This window comes from Nicotiana sylvestris, chromosome 3 (assembly GCF_000393655.2).
Source record: "Nicotiana sylvestris chromosome 3, ASM39365v2, whole genome shotgun sequence".
Lineage (NCBI taxonomy): Eukaryota > Viridiplantae > Streptophyta > Magnoliopsida > Solanales > Solanaceae > Nicotiana > Nicotiana sylvestris.
This window is the reverse complement of record NC_091059.1, coordinates 178139872-178150107: the sequence shown is the minus strand read 5'-3', so window position 1 is coordinate 178150107 and position 10236 is coordinate 178139872. Positions and strand designations below refer to the sequence as shown.

Sequence of the window (10236 nt, the reverse complement as noted above, 5' to 3'; positions counted from 1 at the left end):
ATATGCATTATGTACAGTCTATTATTCATCAAAAGAAAGGGAAATTTTTCTAAATCTCTACATGGTATCAGAGCAGTAGCTATCTGAAACTCTTTTGCCTACATTTTTTTTCTTCTTTCTCTTTTTATTGAAATGGCACCAAACTCCACAGATGACTCCTCAAATATTTCTGCCGCTAGAACAGTTAACCAACCAGCTGCTATCGTCATCGATTGCACTCACCTCTATTATCTTCATCCATCTGATTTCACCAGAAATGGTTCTTGTCAACTCAGTTTTTGATGGAAAAGGATATGAAGGATGGCGTAGAGCCATAATTATTGCACTCTCTGCCAAGAACAAACTTGGTTTCATCAATGGAACATTTTCTGAACCAAATGCAACTTCAACTGATTTCAAGCAGTGGAATCGTTGCAATGATATGGTTATATCATGGATTTTAAACTCTCTATCTAAGGACATAGCTAAAAGTGTCTTTTATTCTAAAACTGCAAATGAGATTTGGAAAGAACTTGAAGTTAGATTCGGGCAATGTAACAGTGCTGAACTTTATCAATTACAAAAGGAGTTGAGTAATATAGTGCAGGGAACCTCTGATATAGCAGGATACTATACAAAGGTGAAAAGGATTTGGGATGAGTTAGATACCTTGAATACTTGTGTGCATTTTACATGTGAATACAACTGTGGAGGAAAATCAAAGACTTTGAAGTCCCTTCAAGATGGCAGGCTCATCCAATTCCTCATGGGACTTAATGATATCTATTCAGCTATGAGGAGTAACATTCTAATGTTTACCCCTCTTCCTAGTATCAATCAGGCCTACTCTCTTCTCATTCAAGATGAGAAAAAAGGGAAATTCATGTTGCACAACACCCTGTCAGGAAATCAACAAACCTATTTTCAAAAGTATGCTAATGGAGAAGGAAAATTCAAAGCAAACCTTGAAGGAAAAAAGAGTAACCTGTTGTGCAACTATTGCAAGAAACCTGGTCATTCCATTGACAAATGCTATAGAATCATTGGTTTTCTCTCCACTTTCAAGTTCACCAAATCCAAAAGATATCATGGAGGAACTCACAGCAATGCAGCAATTATGCCTGAAGAAAACACAATTTTTTCAGCAAACACAATGGTGGAAAATACAGCAGGTAAGGCAATAACTCAAGAACAGTTCAGTCAGCTTTATCAACTTCTTCAACAAGTAAAGGTGCAACAGGTTGAGCAGATTTCTGATGCAAATGCTAGTGCCAACTGTGCTGGTAAAACCGTTAATGCACCTAATCTATATTGTCTTTCTTGTTTTCCTTACATGAATTCTACCTCCTGGATAATAGATTCAGGAGCTTCAGAACATATGACTTTTGATCATTCCATTGTATTTAATCTGAAGCCTCTAACCAAATCTCTATACGTCAATCTGCCGAGTTCATATAAAGTTAAGGTCAGTCAAATTGGTAGTGTACATGTTTTGCCAGATTAAATCCTAAACAATGTGTTGTATGTTCCAGATTTCAAGTTTAATCTAATTTCAGTTCACAAACTCACTAAACAACTCATGTGTACCTTGATTTTCTCATCTTTTGGTACATTTTTGCAGGGCTCTTCACTGAAGAGGCCAGTGGTAGTTGGTGAAGTGAAAGAAGGTCTATATCTACTTAATCCAGTCTCTCTAAGTCCCGGACTAGCTCATGGAAATCAATCAGTTTTTAAGTCTTTTTTAGATTGCAACAACCTTAAGAAGGACATTGTGTCTCATTGAGTTTCTTGTTCAGCTAGAATCAATTCTAATGTAAGCCTACGACACAAAAGATTAGGGCACATGCCCCTATCTAGCATGCAAAATCTATCAAGTTTTTATTTTCCTTCCGTTTCCACATTTAATCATCCTTGTGATGTATGTTCTCAAGCTAGGCAGACAAAGTTGCCTTTTCATTCAAGTCATATAAACACAACTTCCATTTTTCAACTAATTCATGTTGATACTTGGGAACCTTACAAGCTCCCAACGCATGACGGTTATAGATATTTTTTGACTATAGTAGAGCAACTTGGACCTACCTTTTACAAATAAAAAGTAATGTTTTTTCACTTTTAAAATCTTTTCTAATAATGGTAGAAAGATAGTTTGCCACAAAAGTTAAAATCATTCATTCCGATAATGCTTTGGAATTAGGCTCGGGCTCTATTCTTTCAAAAAAAATTCCTCTAATGGAATCCTTCATCAAACCTCTTGTGTTGCCACACCACAACAAAATGGAGTGGTTGAGCGAAAATACAAACATCTTCTAGAGACATGCAGGGCTCTATTATTTCAATCTAATCTCCCCACCATGTATTGGGGTGATTGTTTGTTAACTGCTACTTTTCTAATAAATCGATTTCCCTCTAGAGTTCTTAATTTCAAAACACCTTTTGAAATACTTTTTGGAAAAGTTCCATCTTATGATTTTCTGAAATGTTTTGGTTGTTTATGTTATGCATCTACTTTACCTCATCCCAGAACAAAACTTGAATCTAGATCTGTCAAGTGTGTTTTTATAGGTTATCCTTTTGAAAAGAAAGGCTACAAATTGTTGGATCTTCACTCTAAAGCCATTTTTACTTCACGACATGTTATTTTTTATGAGGACATATTTCCTTTCTTCTCTCCTTCATCTGAACAACCAATTTTTCCTAAAGAAGTTTCTACTATTCGAGACTTGAATCACTCTTTTTCTCAGTCTGATATCCATTTTTCCACAGAATCCGATGCTAGCTCCCCTATAAAACCTTCAATAACTTCACCCCGCATAGCTCCTACCTCATCTCCTATCTCCAAGGATATTTCCTCTCTATCTTCCCTACCTCCTCAACCTAAACTAAGGCTGTCTACTAGGGACCACAATCCACCATCATATCTGGCAGATTATGTGTGTAATGCTGTGTACTTGACTGATCTAACCAAATTTTGTCTTGTAGCACCAATCTCACTTACTACTATAAATTTCACTGACCTCTCTCTTACAAACCAGTCCTTTTTTAACTCTATCTCTCACATCGTTGAACCTACAAGTTTCTCCCAAGCAGTTTTACATCCCAGTTGGCAGGAAGCAATGGCACAAGAACTTCTAGCCTTGGAAACCAATCAAACCTGGGACGTAGTTGAACTACCGAGAGGCAAGAAACTTTTACCTTGTAAATGGGTTTATAAAGTTAAAAACAAATCTGATGGGAGCATTGAAAGGTTTAAAGCTCGCCTAGTTATCCGGGCAGACATCCAAAGAGAAGGAATAGACTATACTGAAACTTTTAGTCCAGTGGTGAAAATGACCACCGTTAGATGCATTTTAGCAGTTGCAGTTAAACGACACTGGAAATTGTTTCAACTAGATGTCAATAACGCTTTTCTTCATGGTGATCTACAGGAAGAAGTATATATGAGATTCTCCCCAGGATTGCCTTCACCTTCTAATAATCATGTATGCAGGTTAAAAAAGTCCTTATACAGACTTAAACAGGCTTCCCGGCAATGGTACGCACGACTTACTGGTGCACTCACTTTCAAAGGATATTTTCACTCTTTTAACGACTATTCTCTATTTTTCAAGAAGACAGATACTGGAATTTCTATTGTTGTTGTTTATGTCGATGACATACTTCTCACAGGTGATGACCCTACAGAGCTTTCTAATCTCAAATAATTCCTCAATTTGGAATTCAAAATTAAAGATCTTGGAGAAGCTAATTATTTTCTTGGCATGGAACTACTAAGGGAAAATAATGGACTAATTATCAGTCAACGAAAGTTCACCTTGGAGCTTCTATCTGAGTTTGGTATTCTTGATTCACAGCAGTCTCATCTCCGCTAGACCCCAGTTGCAAGCTTCGAGTCGATGTCGGCGAACTTCTTCAAGACCCAACCATCTACAGGCGACTAATCGGAAAGCTCAATTTTCTAACTCATACTTGCCCTGACATCTCCTTCGCAGTTCAGTATCTAAGCCAGTATATGCAAACTCCGCGTAAACCTCATTTCAATGCTGGTTTACACTGTCTTCGTTATCTGTTGTCTTCACCATCATTTGGGGTTTTCATGAATTCAGAACCTTCTATTCAATTAACCGCCTTTTGTGATTATGATTGGGGAACTTGTCCGGAATCTCGTCGCTCAATTAGTGGTTTCTATATCAACCTCGGAGGATCCCCTATTTCATGGAAATCAAAGAAACAATCTTCAATATCCCTTTCCTCTGCTGAAGCCGAATATCGGTCTATGAAGAAGGTTGTTTCAGAACTTACATGGCTTGTACGTCTCCTCACAGATCTTTCATTTTCCGCCTCCTTGCCAGTCTCCCTTCACTCAGATAGGCAAGCGGCTATTCACATCGCAAAAGTCCTATTTTTCACGAATGCACCAAGCACGTGGAAATTGACTGCCATTTTGTCCGCAACAGCTCCTCGCCGGACTCATCTCTTTATCATTTGTTCCGGCAAAATCGCAGCTCGCCGACATCCTCACAAAACCCCTTTTCGGACCTCTACATAGGGCCATCGTCTCCAAGTTGGGTCTATTTTCTCACCCCTCCAACTTGCAAGGGGATGTTGGATTGGATTCTACGACCTCACCCCTAAATCAAGAGCTGGTCGACGACATAGAGGATACGCAGTCGAAGAAGACGAAGAGGAACAGAGAAAAGAGGCGTATGTAATGACCTAGAAATCAGAAGACTTGTTTAGGTTATATCGGGCTCAACAGGAAATTGGGCGAATATGTTATATTGGTCCAATAAACAAATAAGAAGCCCAAAATACAAAATAAGGTCTGACCCAAACTATTTAACATCCAGTCCATTTTCTTGTAGCATAATGGATACAATTGGAATGCACTTGTTTCTTCCATAATATAAGTATCCAAATGCAATGTATAGTTGTACATGTCATAGTGCAAACATGATTAGGACAACAAAATTAATAATTACATATTTGTACTTAGTATAGCTGTAATTGTCCCTAATTTGATTCCTAAAATAGGTGTATAAATATGCATTCTGTACATTCTATTATTCATCAAAAGAAAAGGAAATTTTCCTAAATCTCTACATAAAAGGAATCTGAAGGCCCATGTGTGCAGATTCCATCCCCAATCGATGGCCGGTGAGCCATCTCTGCTGGGAAGGCGGTGAATCGTGTGTGGATGGGTTGTAGGGCTTGGAGATTGGAGGCAAAGGCGGAAAGAAAAAGGAAGTGAAAGAGGAAGAAGAAGGAAGTGATAAGCCTACTCTAGTCAAAGGTTATGTTGTATGAATGTATTAGTGATTCGACGTGATAACTCTAATTTTGTGTAAATTTCACCAATAATTTAGTACAGGTAGTATTAGATATGTAAACGATTGTGTATCTGAAGCTTAAAATGATGGGTTTTAAATTTAAAAAATGGCTACTATGATTAGAAAGGCTTTTGCACTGATCTAACACAACCATGGTCCATAGGTAAAGGCTTTTGCTTTAGAAATAGTTAAAGAAATTGGAAATACAGTTTGTTTATTATTTCTAATCATAGCAGCCATTGATGACAAGCTTTTGAAGCTTGCTTTTCGGGTATGGGTAATGGGTATGTTTTTTTTTAATTAATTAGGAGATATTTAAAATTGGCAAACAAGACGATGACATGTGTCCTTCCGTTTAAATGAGGGGTATATTTGAACCCAAAATATAATTATAGGGGTATATTTAAACGTATAGTATAACGAAGAGTATATTTAAATATTTTTTGAAAGTACATAGATATATTTGGCCCTTTTTCCGTATTAACTATGAAGATAGTGGCTAATAAAGCTTCTTATCCCGAATCCGCGACAGTAAACCTTTTACATTCTTTTCTGAAACCTTATCCAATGTACATTTAATGTAACGCGTTTTACATTATTAATATCTTGTACTAAAAAAATATGTAACAGTGAACTCTGGATTTTTTATTTGAGAGTTGTGGTCTAGTGTGCTTCCTTGCAATAGTTTAAACTTATTTTCCATCTGTCAATAATGTTGGCTCCTGTTGGAGGAATCCCACATGGTCCGATAATTAATAATTTGAAAGTTATTTATATTTCTGCCTTCAGTATGTCATTCATGACCTAATCCAAGTTAAATTTCTCCATGATTTAACCAAGAAAATTAACCCAAAAAAAAAAAAAATCTCCATGATCGCTCAAGGTTAAATTGTAAAGGACAAAATAGAAAATTGATCGGTCGATCGAAACTAATTGCATACAGTAGCTAAAGAGTAAGATATATATATATATATATATTTAACAATTGAGAAATATGTATCTTTAGTCGCTCCCAAAAAATAAAAAAATAAAAAAATATATATATATTTGGGAGCGACTAAAGATATATTTCTTAATTGTTAAACATCGATCGAGTGTGGGTAAGTATTTACCTTCGTTGAACTCTTATATATCTAGTTTGAAATCTCATTCCTAAGGTGCATACGGTTCCTTCTTTTTCTAATATCTTTTTCTTTCTTTCCCAAAAATATTTCTGCAAGTTGGATTTAGCATTCAAAATGTAACTATGAACAAATCTTCGTTGAAGCATGTTTATTTTGCTGTTTTGGGTGTTGGAAAGAAAAGGAAAATAAAAGAGCTCTTTCTAGCAAACAGAGGGAAATAAAAATAAATAAACAACTAATTTTGTTCCTCTTAAATAAAGTCAGCATTTGCCATTTGTTGGGAAATTATTAATGATAACAAATTGCATATCCCATTACACAAGATTCAACAAAAGGAGCATCATGGAAGAAATTATAAGCGCAACGAGTTTTCCACTATCCCATAATTTTCCAGATAAGGAAACTGGAGGAAAAGGTGGTGGTTTATTAGCTAAAGTTCTTTCTTTGGGACAATGGTAATTACATCTGCTTGGACGTGCAACTCTGTAGACACCGGTGGTTGTCAGTATATGAATGTCTTTTTTATTGTCTTCACCTAAGGATGCAACATATCCTATAGCAGGTATAACATCCTCTGCAATTGACTCACAATGAATTGGAGAATCTTGCGCACACCTATATTGGATCTTTGAACTTGTGAAATTTCTACTATTTTCAGGATTTTCAGTACCTGTCCATATTCCATCTGGATACAAGTCTATGTACAAGTACCTGAAAGTTTGATTCGAAATCAGGTGGAGCTGATGAAACAGTATACGTCTACTGAATTATCAAGTTTGTTAGCAAAGAAAAAGATGCAAACCTTCCATACAGACAGGGATCAGTGTGAGACCTATAGAAGTAGCCACCAGTTATGGACGCCGAACCAATTGTCGTATCAGCTTCAGAGTGTTTGTATCCCATGACTGGGAATATGAGACTCTTGGAGTTAGAAAAAGTGCTTCCTTTTGTGGCATTGCTTGGTTTGTAGGGATACGGGCCTTCATAAATGGACCACCCATAGTTTCCACCCTTTGTTATCATATCAATCTCTTCATACTGGTCCTACAAGATTCAGGAAGGAAGATGGTAACTTTATTAGGTGCAGACAATGCTGGATCAAGCAGAGGCTAATATTCTACCACTGTTTTTTGAGTTTCAATTAAGACTAGGATCAGGTTAAGAAGTCAAGCCAATGCCTTCTGGTGAAAAAATTCCTTCCAACTTTACTAAAGCTTTCAGAGGCCTGAGCATTTTCAATCAATTTAGGCCAGCATTTGCGGTTTCTTCTATAGAATCTTGGATAAAGTATTCACAGGCGTATCTATGCAGCAGGGTGAAGACCTTGTTCCAAGAAACTGATTGTATGCCCTTATCTGTTTGAGTTTTTTGATTGAATTTATCAAATTTCCCTTAACCATTAATAAATCATATAAGTAATGACTAGGCTAGTAAGAGAGAGTGAGCTTCCGAACCTGTCCAGCATCTCCACATAGGAAGTAGGAAGGCCTTTCTGAATCAAAACTACAACGCCAAGGATTCCTAAGACCCAAAGCCCAGATTTCAGGCGCTAATTGCTTGTCATTATTGTATGGATTATCTCTTGGTATGGAGTAGTTTCCCCAAAGTCCTTGAATGTGCGCTTCATTTCCTGTCAGTCATCAAATGAGAAAATTGCAGACTTCAGCTGTTACAGTGCAAGAAACACGCACTCTGATCAACCAATTTGTGTCGACCTGCCTACACAAAAGCTTAAATGTTCTTTCCAGAGGCTATGGGAACACTATGTAGTGATTTCAAAAGTTTCATTGGTAAATTTTTGTTTATATTTTTCAGATATTAACAAGTTTACGCAATAAACATTTTGATCAGCATACTTTGATCCACATCTATCCTCAAGATCTTTCCATGCAATGATCTCTTGTTTTGTGCAAAATTGTAAGGATCCCCTCGATGTGTACCAATTCCAGTCATAACATACAAAAACCCATCGGCAGGGCCAAATAGAATCTGCCCTCCATGAACTCCCCTATCTGGAATTCCCATCGTAAAAATCCTCCTCACTTCTAATGGACTAGCCACTTCAGCCTGTCAGCAAGATGATCAAAGTAGGATATTAAGGGAACTTCAATCCAGAAAATCCGTAAATTCATACAGCGATAAGGAAAGCATGGAGGTATACCAAGGAATGTGTTGATGCAGTACCATTCGCTGTGAACTCTGCTACTATAGTATGATACTGACATGGCTCGATGCCACTCTCTACTGGAAGCTTTGCTGGATCACAATTAACTTCCGAGTTGCATGAGCATCTGCCTGAACATCCTGAATGTTGCAACTTATCACAATTGTATGAAACGAAGAAACGACCATTATTCACAAAATTAGGATGGAATTCCATTCCCAATACCCCATATTGGTTACCAAAAAGCACTTGATCAGTTATATCTAGAAAGGGCTTGGATTCATCAAGCTCCAACACTCCATTAGATCCATCCTCGGGAACAGTGGCAATCCATATTTTACCTTGTTGATTCCACAAAAAGACACGGTTAGAGCCGTCAAGGTGTGGAGCCATGCCTATGTAAGATCCATTTCCAATTTTTTCAAGGCAAACACCATTTGAGGCTTGATTTTGAGCTTCACGAATACCAAATGATTGAGCATCATTTATTATGTCCTATAAGTTGATTTCAAGACAGAGAACAACTCAATGAGAGAAAAAGTTTTCAATAGGAAATGTAGATATCTAATCTCAATAAAGCATGAAGGACTCTTACTGAACAGAACTCGGGATCAGAGATATTCACTGCTGCAAATTCCTTATCCAATCTTAAGTCCTCTGCAGAGTCACATCAAACACTCCCATTAATTAGAAAAAAAATCAGTTCTATATCTGATGTGCCCCTAGGTGACTAGGTCCATGTCCAATAAGTAGAAAAGAAAAAAATGGAAGAGAAAATTAAGACAGGCAACTACAACCTATACATAAAAATAAAAAGAGTGATGATAAAGCCTTACTTAACTGAATGCACAAAGTATAGGATGATAAAAAACCAATAAGTAACGAGAGATTCAGGAGAAAAACAGTGCCCATAGCAACCATAGCACTAATGACAGGATGGAACTCCACTTTATAATGTATGCCTTATTATAGGAATGAACTTAAGAGCACCACAGAAACACAACTATTGGAGGATATATGATGAACAACATTAATTCCTATAAAGGCCTTTTGATCTGAATCTTAGTCTCTTCATATATAATGGCTCTAGAAAAATAGTGTAAAATTTTAGGATATGTAATTATATCACTACGTTAATCTGAGTGCACACGCCGATCTCAATGCTATTTTAGTAACACAATTGCATGGGGGGCCAAAACCTTTGCGTCCCAATGTTTGTATCCGGTCGATCTAAGGTTGATTACCTACAGGATTTTCTTTTCTTCGTACACCTTATTACTAGAAAATTACAAATTGGAATACATGGTTAAGCAGGCTCAAGCATCTAAGCAAGCATCACTTAACCAGGGCCCATTTATTGGAATTGGGAAGCATTGTTACCAAAAACATACTACTCCACTATAAAACAAAAAAGAGAATTTAATGAAGAATCACTTATAGCCTGTTTGACCAAGTTTCTCCAAGTTGAAAAACACTTTTTTTTCCATGAAAAGTAGTTTTTTTTCAAAGCTGAAGTGTTTGGCAAAACTTTTAGGAAAAAAAAGTGTTTTGAGGAGAAGTAGAAAAAGTAGCTTCTTCCCAGAAGCATTTTTGAGAAAAATACACTTAGAAACACTTTTTAAAAACTTGGCCAAACACT

At 36.8% G+C, this 10236-nt stretch overlaps 2 protein-coding genes across 2 annotated transcripts; one reads left to right on the top strand and one right to left on the bottom strand.

The window, feature by feature from the left end:
* The first annotated feature begins 256 nt into the window (after nucleotides 1-256).
* LOC104214173 (uncharacterized) lies at nucleotides 257-6654 on the top strand. Its single transcript, XM_009763801.2, has 7 exons — nucleotides 257-1444; nucleotides 1601-1646; nucleotides 2545-3648; nucleotides 3834-4288; nucleotides 5188-5280; nucleotides 5473-5580; nucleotides 6577-6654. The coding sequence occupies exons 1-7, from the start codon at nucleotides 257-259 to the stop codon at nucleotides 6652-6654; spliced, it is 3072 nt and encodes a 1023-aa protein (XP_009762103.2).
* Nucleotides 6504-9580, bottom strand: LOC104214171 (HIPL1 protein-like). Its single transcript, XM_009763799.2, has 7 exons — nucleotides 9434-9580; nucleotides 9193-9254; nucleotides 8595-9092; nucleotides 8290-8500; nucleotides 7888-8063; nucleotides 7236-7477; nucleotides 6504-7144 (listed from the first exon to the last, which is right to left on the bottom strand). Exons 1-7 carry the CDS (start codon nucleotides 9516-9518, stop codon nucleotides 6748-6750), a joined length of 1671 nt encoding a protein of 556 aa, XP_009762101.1. The 5' UTR covers nucleotides 9519-9580; the 3' UTR covers nucleotides 6504-6747.
* Between the last annotated feature and the right edge of the window lie 656 nt (nucleotides 9581-10236).

Excerpts from the sequence above, each read along its gene's own strand:
- LOC104214173 (XM_009763801.2), top strand. The coding sequence starts at position 257 with ATGGTTCTTGTCAACTCAGTTTTTGATGGAAAAGGATATGAAGGATGG. Across the intron at positions 1,445-1,600 it reads CGAGTTCATATAAAGTTAAG|GGCTCTTCACTGAAGAGGCC; the intron begins GTCAGTCAAATT and ends ACATTTTTGCAG. Across the intron at positions 3,649-3,833 it reads CGATGACATACTTCTCACAG|CAGTCTCATCTCCGCTAGAC; the intron begins GTGATGACCCTA and ends CTTGATTCACAG.
- LOC104214171 (XM_009763799.2), bottom strand. The coding sequence starts at position 9,518 with ATGGTTGCTATGGGCACTGTTTTTCTCCTGAATCTCTCGTTACTTATT. Across the intron at positions 9,255-9,433 it reads TACTTTGTGCATTCAGTTAA|AGGACTTAAGATTGGATAAG; the intron begins GTAAGGCTTTAT and ends GTGACTCTGCAG. Across the intron at positions 7,478-7,887 it reads TATGTGGAGATGCTGGACAG|GACCAGTATGAAGAGATTGA; the intron begins GTTCGGAAGCTC and ends TGAATCTTGTAG.